This window comes from Lontra canadensis, unplaced genomic scaffold (assembly GCF_010015895.1).
Source record: "Lontra canadensis isolate GAN:19392208 unplaced genomic scaffold, GSC_riverotter_1.0 scaffold43, whole genome shotgun sequence".
NCBI lineage: Eukaryota > Metazoa > Chordata > Mammalia > Carnivora > Mustelidae > Lontra > Lontra canadensis.
The window spans coordinates 10,244,762-10,264,043 of record NW_022631037.1 but is presented as its reverse complement, the minus strand read 5'-3'; the positions used below and the strand labels follow the sequence as shown (position 1 = coordinate 10,264,043).

The 19,282-nt window shown below is 50.8% G+C and overlaps 1 protein-coding gene across 3 annotated transcripts; it reads left to right on the top strand.

The window, feature by feature from the left end:
• Positions 1-729: 729 nt before the first annotated feature.
• RSAD1 (radical S-adenosyl methionine domain containing 1) lies at positions 730-11,278 on the top strand. Of its 3 annotated transcripts, XM_032872112.1 has the most exons (10): positions 737-967; positions 1,338-1,471; positions 1,589-1,793; positions 4,388-4,753; positions 4,936-4,999; positions 5,437-5,584; positions 5,735-5,789; positions 6,135-6,238; positions 6,421-6,570; positions 10,834-11,278. In XM_032872112.1, exons 1-9 carry the CDS (start codon positions 824-826, stop codon positions 6,536-6,538), a joined length of 1,338 nt encoding a protein of 445 aa, XP_032728003.1. In that variant the 5' UTR covers positions 737-823; the 3' UTR covers positions 6,539-6,570; positions 10,834-11,278. The 3 variants fall into 3 exon arrangements, 2 of the variants coding, with proteins under 2 accessions (XP_032728004.1, XP_032728003.1); XR_004384330.1 differs by lacking the exon at positions 10,834-11,278 and having other exon boundaries at positions 733-967; positions 5,437-5,528; positions 6,421-6,536; XM_032872113.1 differs by lacking the exons at positions 6,421-6,570; positions 10,834-11,278 and having other exon boundaries at positions 730-967; positions 5,437-5,528; positions 5,735-6,232.
• The last annotated feature ends 8,004 nt before the right edge of the window (positions 11,279-19,282 follow it).

Sequence of the window (19,282 nt, the reverse complement as noted above, 5' to 3'; positions counted from 1 at the left end):
CCTACCAAGTAGGCACTAGCCCCATATCACAGATAATGAAACTAGAAACTCAGAGAGGTTCAGATTCTTACCCAAGGCTGCACAGCTGGAATTAGAACCCAGGTGTCTGGCTCCAAAGCCCATTATCTTTCCACTTTATCAAATTTCTTCAGGTGCTTGCTTCTGCAGCCTTCCACCTGCACCGCCTCTTTCCTACATACACCACCTTCTACTCTCCCAATCGGTGGCCAGGTTGGGCTGATCCAGGAGATAAAAGCTTACTCTCCTGGCCAAGCCAGCTGCCCCTGGGAATTTCTGCACCTTCAGCATCCAACCCCTCTCCTTCCCCCACTGACTCCACGGCCCTGGTATCCAGCAGATACCTAATTAGCATCTGTCGCCCTTTGTCTCTTACTGGTTTGGCTCCCTCCTGTCTTAAGCACCTGTACTGCGACCCGGTTTTGTGCATCTGGATGTTCCCCAGTGCCCAGCCCTGAGCCAGGCACATAAAATGTGAAGGAACTGATTGAACGGACTCAGAATTCCTGGGTGGGTCGAGGAACTCGCCCTCGGAGAGGGTGAAAAAAGGACCGCGGCTGAGCCCCGTCCCCGCCCTGGAAAAAGACGGACACGCGGCTGCGGAGAGCGCGTCCGTGACCGGCAGGTGGCGCCGCAGCAGCGAGGCCCCAGGCCCTGCCGGGACGTCTCCGGACGCGAGGCCCGCGGTCACCCAGCCGCTCTTCCTTCCGCCGGGGCGGCCCAGCGGGCCCGGCTCGGCGCACTCCCGTGAGACCCGGGCGCGTGTCGGCCGGATGTCCCGGCGCACCCGCCTCTCCCCGCCACAATGGGCGCCATGGCGCTCCCCGGGGCCGGGGCCCGCGGCTGCAGAGCCGCGGCCAAAATGGCCCAGAGGCGCCGCTACGCAGAATACGCGAGAGGATCCCCGAGTCGTGGGCCCCCGGTCTCGCGCGCTGCGCTTTACGTGCACGTGAGTGGGGCGGGGGCGGCGGGCTAGAGCCCACGTGGCGGCCGGCGGTGCAGGGAAGCCACCCAGACTCACGAGGTCTGGGACGGGACGCGGTGCCCTGGCAAGAAAGTGCCCTGGATCAGAGACCTGAAGCCTTTGGTGCTCACCAGTTCCGTGACCTTAACCGAGTGATTTCCCCTCTGAGCCTCAGTTTTCTCCTAATGAAGTGGGCATAATATTCCCTGTCCCACCTGCCTTGGGGAGTTAGGTGGCTTAGATGGTGCAGCCGCTGTTGATGACTTTGGGATAGGGATGTGTGCGACGGAACCCTACAAGGAACCAGGGCCCCTGGGGTCACCCCTCGCCCAGCTCATCCACTCCTGTCCCCCAGTGGCCGTACTGTGAGAAGCGCTGCAGTTACTGCAATTTCAACAAATACATCCCCCGCGGCGTGGAGGAGGCAGCCATGCGGAGCTGTCTGGTGACCGAGGCTCGGACGCTGCTGCGACTCAGCGGGGTGCAGAGGTCGGTACTGGGGCTGTAGGCAGGGTCTTGAAAGTTGTTTGAAGGGAGTAGCTAGGACCGGTGCTGGCATCCCCGAGGACTCCCTCAGGTCTCATCTTCTTCCTCCTCTTTACCCAGGGTGGAATCTGTGTTCTTTGGTGGGGGAACCCCCAGTCTGGTCAGTCCCAGCACAGTGGCCGCTGTCCTGGAGGCTGTGGACCAGGCAGCTCACCTGCCTGCAGACTCCGAAGTCACACTGGAGGCCAACCCCACTTCCGCCCCAGGCTCCAGGCTGGCTGCTTTTGGGGCCGCAGGGGTCAACAGGTTGTCCATCGGGCTTCAGGTAATCCATCTCACCCACTGCATCCCAGGACACCCACACCTGCAGTGCTGTCTCTCCTCTGGTCACATTCATTAACTGGGCAAAGATTAATGGAGCTCCTCTAGGTGCTAGGGCCCAGGAGGCACGGGAAAGTGAATGGTGACACTTATCACTGCTTAATTGCTGCTGTGCTAGACCACAGGCTCTATGAGGCTGGGATCATGCATGCTTTTTTTTTTTTTTTTTTTTAAATCACAGTATTCCAAGTACCCACCATAGTGCCTGGCACATAACAGACACTCAAAATTTTTTGTTGCATGATTGGAGACACAGGAGAAGGCAGGCTGGTCATCAGATCATTGCAGCATGGAAAAGGCTTCCGATAAAGGGAGTCTCAACAAAAGGCTTTCAGAGTACAGCCCTGAAGGGCATCTCAGTCTGGTGAAATCCTGGACACCTTCCTGGAGGAGGTGATCTTTGAATGAGGAGGAGGACTTCCACGAGAGGGTGTGGGAGGAAAAGACACAGGATATGGAAGAGTCTTGCATGTTCTGGGGAGCTAGGAGTCATTCTGTAACTGGAGAGGCTGGAGGCAAGGCAGCAGGGTAGGGCCCAAAAGCCTTGAGCATCATATTAGGGAATTTGGGTTTTTGCCTAGTGATGATAAGGGACTTGTTGAAGGTTTTTAAGTAGAGGAGAAACATTCGTTTCAGGTTGACTCCTGGTATTTCCATATCCAGTGTTGTCTACTCTTCTGATACATCTACCACTTACCATAGAGTTTGGGGTCAGGGCTTTGTCCTGATGGGATATGCTGAAAAGGACACATAATTTCTAAGCTATTCTGGCCCCCAAATGCATATCTTAAATCTAATTGTGAGGAACCATCAGGAAAATCTAAATGAAAAGACTTTTTTGGGAGCGCCTTACTGACTCAGTCAGTGGGGTATGTGACTCTTGGTCTCAGGGTCATGAGTTCGGGCCCCACAGTAGAGATTACTTAAGTAAATAAACTTTTTTCTTAAAAAGACTTTTTTATGGTAAAAACAGATAACTTGAGATCAATCTACCCTCTAAACAAATTTTTTAGTGTACTGTATGGTATTAATAACTTTAAGCACAGTGTTGTACAGTAAGTCTCTAGAACTTACTAAGAGACGTTTTAAAAACTGGCCTGTGTTCTTCAAAAATGTCATGTCATGAAAGACAAAGGGTGAGTATCTAGACGCAAAGAGATAAAAGGAACAATGAGAGCTAACTGCAGTGTGTGACCCAGTTGGATCCTGGATTCGGGTGGCAAAGGGAAGTTACTACAGTGGGCATTATTGGGACAGCTTTGAATATGACTCTGTATTAGATAATGGTGTCGTGTCAGTGTTACGTTTCCTGAACTCTATAATCGGACTGTGGTTATGTAAGAGAGTGTCCTTGTTCTTAGGAAATGCGCACTTGAGTATTTAGGGGTACAGGGGTACGGTGTTTAAGTTAATTACATGAAAGCCGCCACATTGCAAGTGCTCACTAGCATGTGGTCAGTGGCTCGCATATTCTACTACAATGTTCTATATCTGCAGTGACCTGTACAGTAGCCACTGACCACATGTCAGCAAGCACTTGGAATATGGTTATTAAAATTTAGCTAACTTAAAATTAAATAGCCACATGTGGTTAGTGTCTGCTGTATTGTATAGTGCAGACAGAGGACATCTCTGTCATCCCGGAAAATTCTTTTGGTCAGTGCTAGCCGATCACTTACTGCCAAATGATTCAACGTTGTAATCACATCCGAGTATATTTAGAGACAAAGCAAATGTGGCGAAATGTTACTCGCTGAATCTAAATGAAGGTGTTTATGGTACTGGTCTTTCAGTTTTTCTGGAGGTTTAAAGTATTTTTCAAAAAGGAAAAACTTAAAAACACTCTTGGCTTTGGAGTCAGACAGTCCTAAATCCGAGGTCTTTGTGTGACCTTGGACAAGTTACTTGGCATTTTTTTTTTTTAAGACTTTATTTATTTGAGAGAGAAGGAGAGAGCGAGCACACAAGAGAGCATGAGCGGAGGAGGGGGTGGATCCCAGGACCCTGGGATCAGGACCTGAGCCCAAGGCAGACGCTTAACTGGCTGAGCCACCCAAGCACCCCTAACACATCTAAAGCTTAGTTTTTTTTTAATCTATAAAGTAGAGCTAATGTCGGAGGATTATCAGGATACATTACATGTTGTTTAAAAACGCTTTGCGGGGGCACCTGGGTGGCTCAGTGGGTTAAGCTGCTGCCTTCGGCTCGGGTCGCGATCCCAGGGTCCTGGGGTCGCAATCCCAGGGTCCTGGGATCGCGCCCCGCATCGGGCTCTCTGCTCAGCAGGGAGCCTGCTTCCCCCCTCTCTCTGCCTGCCTCTCTGCCTACTATGTGATCTCTGTCAATTAAATAAATAAAATCTTAAAAAAAAAAAAAAACCACTTTGCGCACAGTGAAGCGTAACCCTTGGTCATGGCTTGACCATGGCCTTCTGGCTCCCTGCTGCGTCCTGTGTATCTGTCCTCAGTAAGGTCGGTCACATGTTCCTGTCTGACTCTGAGCTGGCCTCTGTGCTTATACCCGACCCTCTTTCTTCAGTCCCTGGATGACACCGAGCTCCAGCTGCTGGGGCGGATGCACTCGGCCCACGATGCTCTGCAGACACTGGCAGAGGCGCGGCGCCTCTTCCCTGGCCGTGTATCTGTGGACCTGATGCTGGGGCTGCCCGCCCAGCAGGTGGGGCCGTGGCTTGGGCAGCTGCGGACGCTGCTGGGCTGCTGCGACGACCACATCTCCCTCTACCAGCTGAGCCTGGAGCGGGGCACTGCACTCTTCACCCACGTGCAGCGGGGCACCCTTCCTGCCCCTGACCCCGAGCTCGCTGCTGCAATGTACCAGGAGGGACGGGCCATGCTCCGGGAGGCCGGCTTCCGCCAGTATGAGGTCTCCAACTTCGCCCGGAATGTAAGTGCTGGGAAACAGGCAGGCTAAGCCGGGACTGGAGAACTGTGGCCCTCTGGGGAGGGTGGTTTCTGCTGGCTGCTCTCCAGGCCTCAGCTAGGACCTTCTATCCAGGTGGCCCTTACCTTAGCAGAAAGGGGCCCACCTTCTTCACTCTGAATGGACTATTCCCTCCCTCCCCGCAGGGGGCGCTCAGTACTCACAATTGGACTTACTGGCAGTGTGGTCAGTACCTTGGCATTGGGCCCGGTGAGTCCCCCGTGAACTTGAACGGTGAACCAGAGAAGGGATGATTCAGGAGCGGAATGTCACGGCAGTGTGGTCTTGGGCCACTTATTAACCTCTCTGAGCCTCTCTTTCCTTCTGCATAAAGTGCAGCAACGAATAACACAAATTTTGTAGAGCCATTGAATACATATTTTGAGATGCTGGATGTAGCGCCTGGCACTGTGGTTCTCAGTTGTTAGCACGTTTATCAGAATTACCGGGAGGGCCTGTTAAAACGTGGATCGCTGGGCCGCATGGCCATTTCTGATTGGGCGGGCTTGGTTGGAGTAATTTACATGTCTAGCATATTAGATGATACATGTCCAGGGACCACATCTTGAGAACCACTGATTCAACTCTGAGCTGGCGAGCACCCAGCATTTTGTGGCTACTGAAATGGGGTTGCTTAATGTTGCCAGGGGCCCATGGGCGATTTGCGCCCCAGGGGGCCGGGAGTCACACCCGGGAGGCTCGGATCCAGACCCTGGAGCCGGATAACTGGATGAAAGAGGTGATGCGGTTTGGACATGGCACCCGAAGGCGCGTCCCCCTGGGCCAGCTGGAGCTGTGAGCATCTGAGGGGGGCCTGCACCCCCAGAGCCGTCCTGCCTTGCCCTTCCCCCCTCCCTTCCCATCCCGCATGTCCTTATATGTGTGTTTAAGTATGGGGGAGGCCTATGTCTCCTCTACAAGACACGCTGATGGTTGTTCTCCCAGGCTAGAGGAAGTTTTGGCCATGGGGCTACGTACGGACGTGGGGATCACTCACCAGGTAAGGCAGTGGTGGGGGGCTGTGGCACACCACTTCCTTCTCCTAGGTCTTGCAGAATCCCTCTCCCTTCTGTGCACGCCCACAGGCACCGCAGATGCAAACCTAGTTCTCTGGGCCGGGCAGCTGGAGGTTGGCCTTGGCCCAGCCAGGGCCTGATGGGCAGAAACGCTGGGCAGGGTGGGGCCATGGTGAGGACCCTGGACTAGGGCCGCGGCCCCTCCCCCCCACTCTAGATGGCATGAGTCATTGCAGAAATCCCTGTGCAGACCCCCAGACGGGGGACCAGAGTAGCCTGGCCAGCTCCCCGCCATGGTCTCTGCACCCCTCCCCCTTCTGGTTTCCCAGCACTGGGGGCAGTTTGAGCCCGAGCTGAGCCTCTGGGACGTGTTTGGAGCAAGCCAGGAGGTGAAGGTGCTGCTGGTGCAGGGCCTGTTGCTGCTGGATCACAGGTGTGTCATGGGGGTGGGGGCAGGAACCAGGAGGCCCAGGGAGCCCTGACTACAGATCCACGGGCCCAGGAGAGAAAAGGACGGATGGGGAGTGTTGGTGGCTGGGGGCTTCATACTGCTGGAGGGCGAGGATTGAAATTGGTAAGATGAAGCAGTCACACCCAGGCCTCTTGCTTTTCCAGGGGTCTTCGGTGTTCCTGGGAGGGTCTGGCTGTGCTAGACTGTCTGCTGCTGACCCTCCTGCCTCGACTCCAAGAAGCCTGGGCGCAGAGGACTCCCTCCCCTGTGCAAGGAGGATGACCAGACATTCCTGTGTCACAGGACCATGCCAGGTGGGCTTTGGGGGCAGGACTGACGCTCTTCACTGGCTCTTCACATGCACCTGGGGATGCCAAGTCTCAGTGCCCAGACTTGGCATCCCCAGGGGCATGGCTACAGCAAGGTGCATGGGAGGACATTTCTGGTTTGGGAACTGGTATCAGGTCCACCCACCACCACCAGAGAAGGAGTAATGGATTCTGCAAGTGCCTCTCGCTAGTGGGCTCTAAAGCAAATCCTGGCTGGCAAGAGATTCTGAGAACTCTAGCTCTCAGGCTTCTAGTCCCTACAACATAGGGCAGGGCATAGAGGTCCCCCTGGCGTGTGCTGGGGGGCCCGTGCCTACATCCAGTACAGCGGCCTGCCAGACTCTGAGGACAGTAGGAAAGATCAGAGCAGGCCTTACCCTTTCTCTTTGGGCAACCATGTTATGTCTGGGGTGCCAGAGCCTCAGGACCTTCCTGCGACCCCCCACTTCCCTCCCCTCTACACCCCTTCCCTCTAGAGAGTGAAGGTGGGAGGGAGTTAAGCAGGGAAAGGGGAGGAGAGAAGAAAGAATTCAGGAACACCCAGAGCCTGGTAATTTTCCCCTGGCCTTTTACCTACAGAAACATTTGCCTGGTTTTATTTAAACAGCCTAACAAATTCAGTGAGCCCGCCTTGACCTTGGTCTTCTTTGTCCAGCCTTCTTCCCTGGAGGGTAGAATCCTGCTTTGGGGGGCTGAGCCTTCGTCCAGGGCCGAGATTCCTTCCCCCACTGTACATTCCATTTTGAAAGATTCCAAGCCTACAGAAAAGTTAAAAGCACAGTTCAATGTAAAGCGCATAGCCTTCGCTGCGGGGTGTCTGTACAGTCTGGAAAGAGCAAGCATTCGGAATGTCACCAAGGACATCTCCGACCTGTAAAAAGAGAAAAGAGCCATGTTTCCAGACGTTATGCTGAGCCTGTAGAGTTACTGACTGCTAAGTTCTGGCCACATTTACTTTACCTCTGAATAGCCAGCTCGCTCACTCTTTCTTTTTCTTTGCTGCATCCTTTGAAAGAAAGGTATAGACATCAAACATTTCAGCTTGTATCTCTTAAGAAAAAGAACATTCTCCTGCATGACCACAGCCCTGCTGTCAACCTGAGAAAGGGTCCATTCATGCAGTGACGCGTGGTCCTTTTTGTTATTTCCCCCAAATGTCTCCAAAACACCATCAAGTTCCTTGGCCAGGGCAGAGGGTGGGGGGAGGGGTGGAGGTGGGGGGAAGGCCACAGACTCCAGGAACATTTTATGCTTTACTTATGGCCATCACATATGTTTGGTTTCTTTTGAAAAAGCCTCCTTCCTTTTTGTTTATTTTTATGACAGTAAATTTTTCTGAGTTGAAGTCACTTGTCTTACAGAATGTCCCACATTCTGGGTGTTATCTGTTTGCTAATAATTGGGTTTAGGTAAAACAGTCTGGCAGGAGGTACACACAGATACTGTGTAGCTCAAGGTACACAATATGGCAGGTCAGCCCACTCTCAATAATGCTGATTTTGATCACGTGACGAAGGGGGTGGATGGCCAACCTGCCCGTCATCCAAGTACATTTTTCTTGGAAATGAATAGATTAACAGTAGGGTGATACCTTGAGACCAAATGAATGCCCTGTTCCCTAACAGTCACTGCGGCAACGATGTCAGCATTCCCTACTGATCCTTGCGGAAATCAGTGACTACACCGGGAGGTGCAGAACGTGCGTTCCTGACTCTAACACCTTGTCCACATTTGTAACTGCCATTCATCCATTAAAAAAGAGCTTTCCCCATTTCTTTCTTTTTTTTTTTTTTAAGGGCTGAAACTCTTTTTTTTTTTTTTTAAAGATTTTATTTATTTATTTGACAGAGAGATCACAAGTAGGCACTCCGAGAAGGAGGGGGAAGCAGGCTCCCTCCCTATGCGGGACTCGATCCCAGGACCCTGAGATCATGACCTGAGCTGAAGGCAGAGGCTTTAACCCACTGAGCCACTCAGGTGCCCAAAGGGCTGAAACTCTTAACCTAGAAATTGTATGCAGGGTGTATGTGTATGTGAGAGAGACAGGGGGTAAGGGGGGGAGAGAGAGAGAAAGAGAGGAAGAGGGCATTTTTCTGTGAAGAGGTTCTGTAACTTTCTTACCTTAGCATATCAAAGGGTCCTGGATGTCAAACATAATTTAGTACAGGTGCTCATCGAAGCATGCTCAGCGCAGCCTCTGGCCAGATGACTAAGGATGGGGTTCCCTGCATCCCCTCAGATGTGGGAGCACGTGCATTTCCTGGGCACCTAGCGGGTGTGAGTATCAGTCCTTCTCTGACCCTGCGGTAAGGTGGTTAGTGTTACTAGCTCTCCTTCATTCATGAAATATTCAGCAAGCACTAATGGTGTGCTCGGCTAGGGGCGGGGCGTGCAGAGAGGAATAAGACCCACCCAGCCCTCGAGGAACTCACTGCTGGTGTTGATAAATGGGTCGAGAGATAAAGCCCAAGGTTATCGGTAAAGATGGGCGGGCAAGCTAAGCCTGCTGGGAGTTTGGTTTTGAAGGGCCGGGAGCTAGAAAGGGTGCCTTCGGTTTTTTTTTGGTTTTTTGTGTGTGTGTGTGTGTGTGTTTACCTCTCCCTCTGGCCCTGGGGCAGCTGGAAGGGTGAGCTGTGCTCCTGGGAGGGAGGGGGGGACGGACACCTTTCTTCCCGAGCCTTCCCATGAGCTTGATACCCAAGAAGTGAGCACGGGCTGGGGCAGATGCCCCATCAGATAACCTAGGCACACTCGGGTTTCTTCCAGCTGCCAGGGCTCGTGCTACTTGAGATGTCTGGGCCCTCCCTGCTGGGGCACCTCCAGAGGCAGGTGCAGAGGGCTTAGACAGGAGCCAGAGCCCAGTGGGGGCGGCATGGATCACCTTCTGTGACTGGGCCTCCTCCCACTCTCAGCATCCTAGTCAGAATCTCTGGCAAGTAGAGCCTAAGGCTGCTAGCTTTTATTATTATTTTTGTTTATTTTTTTTTTAATTTTACTTATTTATTTGACAGAGATCACAAGTAGGCAGAGAGGCAGGCAGGGGGCTAGAGAGGCAGGCAGGAGGGTAGGGAAGCGGGCTCCCTGCTGAGCAGAGAGCCCGATAAGGGGCTCGATCCCAGCCAGCACCCTGGGATCATGACCTGAGCCGAAGGCAGAGGCTTAACCCAGTGAGGCCCCCAGGCACCCTGGCCGCTAGCTTTTACATGTGGGCCAGTTTGGGAAGTGCTGACATTTCCCCCTTCCATCCTGAGGGGATGACGTTAGGAGAAGCGAGGGGAACATGGCTCCTTTCTGACATGATTTGGTGGAGCGGGGTACCCCTGTCTTTGTCTTGGGCCTTCCATGGTTCATCCATCAGGGGGGGTTCTCCTCTGCCCTAGTGAGGCTCTGGTTGTCATCTTCCCACCCAGCAGGCTGAGAGCACAGGAACAAATGAAAGGGGGACAAGAAGCCACTTTGGGGACGAAGTGATGAGAGGAGTTGGGGAAGTAGAGTATGTCTGAGTGTATGGTTACAAACCGAGGGACCAAACCTTCCACGGGCTCTAAGAGCGTGTTATCAGTTTAAGCCTTAAACTGAGTTGTCCCCATACCCAACCGGGCAGTGTGCAGTGGGCGGAACAGCGATTTTATTTTATAGTATTTTATTCTATTTTAGTTATTTTTTTTAAGTAGGCTCTATACCCAACATGGGGCTCGACCTCGAGACCACAAGATCGAGAGCCACATGTTCTACTGACTGAATCAGCCAGGCGGCCCAGAACAGCTATTTTATTTTATTTATTTATTTATTTATTTATTTATTTATTTATTTTAGTTAGTTTTTTTTTTTTTAATGTATTTGACCCAGAGAGAAAGAGAGAAGGAGAAAGCAAACAGAAACAGGGGGAGCGGCAGGCAGAGGCAGAGGGAGAAGCAGGCTCCCCGATGAGCTGGGAGCCCGATGTGGGGCTGGATGCGGGGCTTGATCCCAGGACCCTGGGACCATGACCTAAGCCGAAGGTGGACGCTTAACTGACTGAGCCACCCGGGCACCCCCGCGGGGCAGCTATTTTTAATTTTCATCTTACACATGGGGACATTCAGAGAGATTCTTGACTCAAGTCGTGTGAGGAGAAAGTAGCACACCATGGTGTAATGCTTCTGGACATCCAGAACTTTCTGCTACATCGTAGTTTCATAACAGGTCGGTTAACCTGTCTCTTAAATTAGGCAGATTTCTGACCGCTTTCTGGCCTCTGTCCCTCAGGCTTGAAGCTGCTGTGTCTGCCCGGTACCACGTAGCTGGACTTGAGGTGTCTGTTTTCCCTCCTGAAGAGGCACCAACAGTGAGGCCATCCCCTTCCTGGGACAGGACTACATGCTGCAAAGAAAAGGACTTGAAATAGTAGGATTGCTGTAAAGTCTGTGTTTTTGGCTCCTAGCCCCCAGGAATTCATACCTGGAAACAGAGTCCCCAAGGGGACAGTATTAGGAGGTGGGACCTTTGGGCGGTGACTAGGTCATGAGGGTGGAGCCTTAGTTTTTCTAAAAGAGGCCCCAGAGGACTCCCCGACTCACTCCACCACCTGAGAAGATGCAGACATCTGCAAACCAGGATGTGGACCCTCCGAGGACCCAAAATCTGCCTGCACCTTGATCTTGGACTTCCCCTGCCTCCGGAACTGAGAAGTAAATAGTTATTCTTGAACACACCCAGGTTGTGTTACTTTTGTTACAGCAGCCCAAAGGTGCTAAGACAAGGGGGGAATAACTTGGGTGGTAGATTGCGTTAATTGTTCAAAATGTCTACTAGCCCTCCTTGAGTGCTGCTCCCTGAGGACCCATGGGAGAGGATCTGCCTGCCCTGTTGGACCCGGTTAGGGGGACTGTGACAGTGGCCTTGAACTGCTGTAGGGGCCCGGGGAGGGGTTGGGGTGTGGGTGGCGCTGTCTCCTTCCTCTGCCACAGAGGCCTGCCACGTTCGGGTAGAGACTGTCAGTCTGGGTCCCAGAGTGAATATGGGTGCCGATCACAACAGATAGAAGCAGGAGTGAGAAATCACCATTTTGTTGTTGGAAACCGGTAGGTTTTCAGGGTGTCACTGCAGTGTAATTGAGACCGCCCCGGCTGACACAATCTGTAATCCCACCATTGAAAGATGGATGACCGTCAGGATTCCAGTGGGCGTCTGTAGGAATTCTTACATGCAAATGAGCATGTTTACACATACAGTCTTCCAAAAATGAGAGCATCTAGGTCTTGCCATGGAGCTTTCTCGTACCTAATATGTGGTGAGCATCTCTTCGCGTCAGATCTGTGTCCATAGCGTACCACTGCGTGGGCATGCCAAAATTTGGTTTTCCAGTTCCTTTTTGGTGGACCTGAGCGTTTAAGTGTTATTTTTATAAGCTCTGTGATGGACGTCTTAGGTAAATATTTGTACGCACTGGCTTGACCATTTCCTTAGGTTTAGGATGAGTCCTAAGAAGTGGGATTACTGACTCTGAGGATATGCACATCCTTGAGCTCTGCAGTGCCAAAATACCCACCAGGAAGTTTGCCTGGATTTCCCCTCTGGCTGGCTCACTAGTGCTCATTTCTCTGTAATTTTGTCAGTAGCAAGCATGATTGACTTTTCCAGATGGTCCCAAGCCAAAGAGTCCTCAACCCAGTCAGCTAATGGCCTGCCTTCCTAACTTTGGCAACTCTTCTGTCCATCTGATCCCTCTCAAGTCAGGGAGCCAAGTGGGCACAACCTCTGGGACCACCCAGGTGGAAGGCTGAGCAGGAACTGTTGCCCTGTATTCTAGATTCCATCCGATTTCTCTTATGCACAGCCCCTCCCATCTTCCTCTCCCTGTCTTCCCTTTCTTTTCTCTAAGGGGATTTTTAAAGCCGCTTAAAAAAAAATTATTACACAAACAACATTATGGAAACATTAGAATTCTAAATGAAAAAGAATAAAAACTCCCCACCCATCAGTGGTCCTAACACATTCAGTGGTTTTTACTGGCCTGTGTTCCCTTGCAAGGCAAATGAATGCAAGCTTTTTGCCCAGTTGGGCTCCAGCACAGATCTCATTTTGCATCTGCCCCTTTGGCCTTTCCCTGGGTCAGAAGCTTCATTCGATGTTGTTACATGGCTGTCCTGTCTCATTTTAACTGTTGCGCGATGTTCCAGTGGGTGAATCATTTCATAATTATTACCCTGATGGAAGTCACTTAAGCGGTTACCCGTTTTTCTCCACTATAAATCATGCTCTGGCAACGTGCTTTTATGGATTTAGCTTCTTTCTTCATTTCAGTTCTTTCCTCCGGTCAGTTCCCAAGAAGGAGAGAGTTTGGGTCAAAGTGCGGGAAGGCGCAAATGATTCTTGGTGTGAACTATTAGAGTTTTCCAGAAGATGTCTCTTTTTCTATTTTCCAGCTCAAAAAATCATAATGCTCTTTTCGAACCATGGAGAAGAAAGCAGAAATTCTACTCCCCAGAAGTTCCCACTACTAACATTTGGACAACCATCCCTCCAGGCGTCTCTCGATGCATTCGTATACATAGAGATGCAGAAATAAAAATAGTTTCTCACCAAAGGGACCATATTCATGTGCCAATTTTGCAAGCTGTTTTTTTACTCAACAGCATGTCCTGGGTTTTTCTCATTGGTTCTGCCACCAACAGGGCCTATGTGGTGGCGTTATGTAGTGTAGTCATAGCTGTGAGCCAAGAGCCATGCCAAGAATTCTATCTGCATTAGCTCATTTAAGCCCCACACCAACCCAGTGAGATAAGTTCTATTATTATCATGCCCATTTTATAGATGCGAGAACAGGCTCGGAGAGGTAACCGACTACCCCAGGTCCCCTAGGTGGGAAGTGGCGGGACTGGTACTCAGTTTGCATTCTCCAGGGCTCCGAAACCCATGTGTATACAAATAACACACGAATATATTCTTATTGTAAAAAGCACTAACCGTACAAGCATTCCCACAGCATAGAAAGTAACGTTTGCAGGTCTTCCTGTATACTCCACAGTTTCAGCACGCATGTCTATGAAGTTTAGGTTCACATGTATGTGACAGAGAACCAAAGTAACATAAGCTAAAGCAAATGAATAATGTTTCTTTTTCTTCCAGTAGAAGAGGTCTGCCCTTGAACCTGACCAACTTATACAGGCCTCCCTTTCTTTGATGACCTTTCTTATTGTGATCAAGCCCCCAGGGAGAGGCCAAATGCCTTTCTGAGGACCAGTGGGGGACAAGCAAGGTCTGGGCTCCTGGAGGTTGCTTTAGATCACTGAAGAGGCAAATACCCCTCCTCTGGGTCCCCCACCACCAGCAATTCATGAACAATACAAATGAGTGATGCAAACTGTCCAGCAGGCAACCCTAATCTTGAACAAGGTCTGCAGGTTCCGGGGACAATTCAACAATCCTACTCACACACCCCCCAGCTTGGATGTACCTGGATGTACATGGATGTACCTGGATAAAACGCTAAGTGAAGGAAACCAGACACACAAGGCCACATACTATATGACTTCATATACATGAAATGTCCAGAATAGTTATGTCCATAGAGATAGAAAGTAGATGAGGGGGTTCCTGGGTGGCTCAATGGGTTAAGCCTCTGCCTTCAGCTCAGGTCCTGATCTCAGGGTCCTGGGATTGAGCCCTGCATTGGGCTCTCTGCTCAGTGGGGAGCCTGCTTCCCCCCTCTCTCTGCCTGTCTCTCTGCCTACTTGTGATCTCTGTCAAATAAATATTTTTTTAAAAAGATTTATTTATTCATTTAAGAGAGAGAGCGAGAGCCCATGAGCAGGGGGAAGGGCAAAGCAGGGGGGATGGGGAGGGGGGGCGCTGAGCAGACTTCCTGCTGAGTGGGGAGCCTGACACCAGGCTCAATCCTGGGACCCTGAGATTAAGACTTGAGTCAAAATCAAGAGTCAGATGCTTAATTGACTGAGCCACCCAGATGCCCCAAGAAATGTTTAACATATATTAAGTATGTGAATTCAATCTCTAAAGGTCACATGCCTTTTAGGAATTTTTTTTCTATCAACTCAATCTGGACCGCTCTACAAATCCCACAGAGTTTAAGCTAAATGGCAACTAACCTCCCTGAGGGCTCACCGTGGCCTTGGTAGCCTTCTAAGAACTTCAACTGTACTTCTTGTTTTAAATTGAGACAAAATTCACATGACACTTCAAATAACATAGAATTCACCATTAAGGGGCGCCTGGCTGGCTCAGTCAGTGGAGCGTGTGACTCTTAATCTCAGGGTTGTGAGATCCGGCCCCACATTGGGCATAGAGATGACTCAAAGAAAAGTAAATCTTTCTTTTTTAAAAAAAGATTTATTTACTTGAAAAAGAGAGCACGTGAGCAAGGGAGCAAGCACAAGTGGGGAGGGGCAGAAGGAGAGGGAGAAGCAGACTCCCTGCTGAGCAGGGAGCCTGATGTAGGGCTCCATCCCAGGATCCCAGGATCATGTCCTGAGCCAAAGGCAGATGCTTAACAGACTGAGCCACCCAGATGCCCCCAAAATCTTTTTTATTTTTTTAGATTTATTTATTTATTTGAGAAAGAGGAAGAGCAGGGATGGAGAGGCAGAGGGAGAGAGAATCTCAAGCAGACTCCCCACTGAGCATGGGGCCAGACTCGGCTTAATCTCACAACCCTGAGATCATGACCCGAGCTGAAATCAAGAGTTGGATACTTAACTGACTGAGCTACCCAGGTGCCCCAAGGAAAAATAAAATCCAAAAAAAAAAAAAAAAAATTAAAATTCACCATTTAAAGTGTACAATTCAGTGGGTTTTACTATACTCATAAGGTTATGCAACCATCACCACTATCTAGTTCCAGAACATTTCTGTCACCCTGGAAAGAAACCCATATCCATTAGCAGACACTCTTCAACCCCCCACCCCCCACCCTCCATCCCTAGCAAACACTCATCTTCTTTTTTTTTTTTTTTGTAAGATTTTATTTATTTGTTTGACAGACAGAGATCACAAGTAGGCAGAGAGGCAGGCAGAGAGAGAGAGGGGGAAGCAGGCTCCCCGCTGAGCAGAGTGCCTGATGCGGGGCTTGATCCGAGGACCCTGAGTTCATGACCTGAGCTGAAGGCAGAGGCTTAACCCACTGAGCCACCCAGGCACCCCGAATAAATAAATCTTAAAAAGAAAAAAAAAAAAAAAACCCTTCTTAACATACAGTTTCTTCCATTTTCGTACTGTTTCAATTTTATATACTTTATACATATGTTATGCATACATATAATAGATATAAACATTTATTTGTGTGGTGTTTTAAAATCTGATTTTCGTGGTGTGCTGGCTGGCTCAGTCAGTACAGCATGTGACTCTTGGTCTCAGGGTCGTGAGTTCAAACCCCACTCTTGGGTATGGAGATTACTTAAAAGAAAAATAAAATTTGATTTTCATGACCACTGTAGATATTTTAAAGATGTGAGCCTTGGGCTTCCAAGGCTTAGGCTGCCTTTGTTTTTGAAGCCTCCATTGAGTCGTGAGTCCAAGGCTGCTGTGTGACTGGGCCCATCTGCTCAAGGCCAGACCTTTCACTCTATTGCTTATGAGCTGTGTGACCTGGGACAAGACTAAGGTTGCCAGATTTAGCAAATAAAAATACACTCAGTTACATTTGAAATTCAGATCAGACAATACATTTTTACTGTATGTTCCAAATATTGCATGACACATACTTATACTAAAAAGCATATGTATATATCTGTGTTTTTTAAGATTTTATTTATTTACTTGAGAGAGGGGAGGGGCACGAGTGGGGTGAGGGGCAGAAGGAGAAGCAGACTCCCTGCTGAGCAGAGAGCCTGATGCAGGACTCAATCCCAGGACCCCAGGATCATGACCTCAGCCAAAGGCAGATGCTTAACAGACTGAGCCACCCAGGTGCCCTGTATATATTTGTCTTATCTGAAATTCTAACTTAACAGGGCTTTCTGTAATTTCTCTAGCAACCTTGAACATGACCCTTATTACCTGGGAAAGAGTTTTCAAATGGAATCCTATTTAATTCTTACAACTCCCTATTTTTGCCACAGAACAGACAGGCTCCGAGAGGTTGAGTGACCTAGCTCAAAGTTCCCCAGCCAGAAAATTATTGAGCTGGGATTTGAACTTGGTTGTGTGGAATTTGGATGCTCTGCTAAAATGGAACTCAAGAACAATAAGCCGTGATTCACTTACTGATAACATGGGAGTCATGAACTAACTTGGGAATGACACAAGTTTTCATTGACCGAGGAGGAATGTAGAAAAAGTGTTACAGAATCAAATTTGAGGCAGCGTCTATACGGCCCCATCTATACGAATCTTCTACAGCTGCCGTAACACACCACCACAAACTTGGAGGCCCAAAACAACACAAACTTTGTATCTTACAGTGCCATAGGTCACAAGTCAGAAATGGCTAAAATCCAGGTGTCCACAGAGCTGTTCCCCCTGGGGCTCTAGGAAAAAGTGGCATCTTGATTTTTCTAGCGACTAAAGCCTGTGGCATTTTTTGGCTCATGGCCACATCGCTCTGACTCTACCTCCTGCCATCATCTCCTTCTCTGACTCTGACCCCCCCTGCCTCTCTCTTACAAGGACCCAGTGATTACACTGGGTCCGTGGGATAATTCAGGGGAAACTCCCCTTCTCTCCCCCCTCTGCAGATCACATCTGTGAAGCCCCTTTTTGCTGTGTTGAGGTAACCAACTCACAGCTTCTGGCGATGAGGATGTGGAAATCTTTGGGGAGCTATCCCTCTGCCTACCGCACAGTCTAAGAGAGAAATTAGTGGAATGGAGTGCTCTGGGCCTTGACCACAATCCCTTTCCTCTGCAGTTTTCAGAGGACTGACACACAGCTTACTTTTGTTTTTTGCCTTGCACTGATCCTGGGAAGTAGAGAAAGGCAGGCAGCATGGAGCCCATTCTGTAAGGGAAGCCGAGGAGGGGAGACCCAGTGCCTGAGTCACACAGCCAGAGAGAGAGTCAGGCCCAGAGCCTTTCATCAGCATCTTCTCTCCTTGGTCCAGGCCATGTGCCACTAGAACAAAGTTCTCACTGGTGGCCTGAGGCAATTCCTCAGATAGCCGCCTCCCCCAATCTAGTGGAGGAAGCCCTCAAGGGGAGCCCGCTCCCTCAGCCCTCATCCTCCCCTCAGCAATCAGCCTTCTCCTGACCAGAGCAAGGAGGGAGGGCGCGAGAGAGGGAAGGAACTGGCAGAGAACCTCCAACCTCAGCACAGAGCCCCAGACCTTGATGTCCACTCACCTCGGGGATGTCCCTGATAGCGGTCCAGACAGATGGTCCCAGCGATTTCCACACCAGAGGCAAGCTCTGGTTTTTAGAAAAGTCTTACAGCAAACCTTCTGGGCATGTCACTGTGGTTTATGGTTTTGCCTTTGTGTGCTGCTGCCCAGGGGGCCAGGTTCCCTCCCTGCCCCACAGATACTGGAAGGCAGCTACCAGGAACCTACTGGGGCGTCTCCAGGCTTCCCCCCACCCCCACCCATTGTCAATGGCTTCCAAGTGCCAGACACTATTCCAGGAACTGGGATCCAGCCGCGAGTCTGACTGGCAAGCGGCCCACTCCCCAGGCCCTCATGCTTCGGTGGGAGCAGGCCAACAGTAGGATGGGATAAGGATTCTGAGGATAGCGAAACAGGATGAGACGACAGAGGGTGACAGCGACTCAGGGGCCAGTGCTGTCCCCACTCCAGAGAGGAGAGGGGTGGTTTAGGAAGGACAATGTTGAGATGCTAATCTGTGGTTTACTCCAGAGCTCCCCTTGCTCCTCACCCCTACTCTGTGTAGCCTAAAAGTCTCCCCTTGAGTCCTTCTCCAGGGAGAGGAAGGGCAGTTCGAGCCTGGGGGCGGTGTCGGGAGTCTTCACACCATCCCTGAGACTGAAGTCAGTCCCTTCTGGGAATAGAGTCCAGCTGGGGCCTGACTTCAGGGCCCAGAAGAATCTAAGATGGCCACCGAGTGCTGGCTGAGCCACGTTCTGGTGAGGAGGCCAGGAGTGTGATTTGTTGTTTCAGAGGCCTGTGGCCAGATGTGAGGGGAGTGAGCCAGATGTGGAGAGTGAGCCAGGTGTGTCCGTGGAGGCGAGGTGGAAGCAGCGGCTTGACCTCGGGGAGACAGCCCGAGGTGAAGGTGGGCAGCAAGATGGGAGAGGCTGAAGAACAGGCTGCTCCAGCCTTGGGCCTTGGGAGGGTGGCTGTCCCTGGGAGGGGATGGTGCATCCTGTGAAGGAAACACAGTGTCTATTTCGGGAGGCTATTAAGCCTCTGCAAAGAGTGGCTGACGACATGCCCGGCACCTGGCTGGGTGGAAATAAACTGAGACATAAGGCCGTAATTGAGGTTGTGGCCTCTGTCGACCCAGCCACCCCTTCTTCCCTGGGCTCCAGAAGGTTGCTGGAGGGGGGAGGCAGGGGGTTGGGGGGTAGGGACACTGCTCCAGCTAAATGATGCTGGTCCCTGCCCTGCCCTCCACCCCCAGAGCTTTCTCCTATTGGGGCCTCAGCTCCTGCTGTGGGGACACAAGGAGGGCCTGCCACCTGACCTATTGCCTTCTTACCTTCAGTAGCCCACTTCCAATGAAACCTCCCCCAGGAAGGCTTCCCTGATACACATTCTGCTGTTCCCAGCTTGTGATTAATCACTACCCCCTGAGCACATATGTTAAAG

Excerpts from the sequence above, each read along its gene's own strand:
- RSAD1 (XM_032872112.1), top strand. The coding sequence starts at position 824 with ATGGGCGCCATGGCGCTCCCCGGGGCCGGGGCCCGCGGCTGCAGAGCC. Across the intron at positions 5,585-5,734 it reads CCCCTGGGCCAGCTGGAGCT|GCTAGAGGAAGTTTTGGCCA; the intron begins GTGAGCATCTGA and ends TTGTTCTCCCAG. Across the intron at positions 6,239-6,420 it reads CTGTTGCTGCTGGATCACAG|GGGTCTTCGGTGTTCCTGGG; the intron begins GTGTGTCATGGG and ends TTGCTTTTCCAG.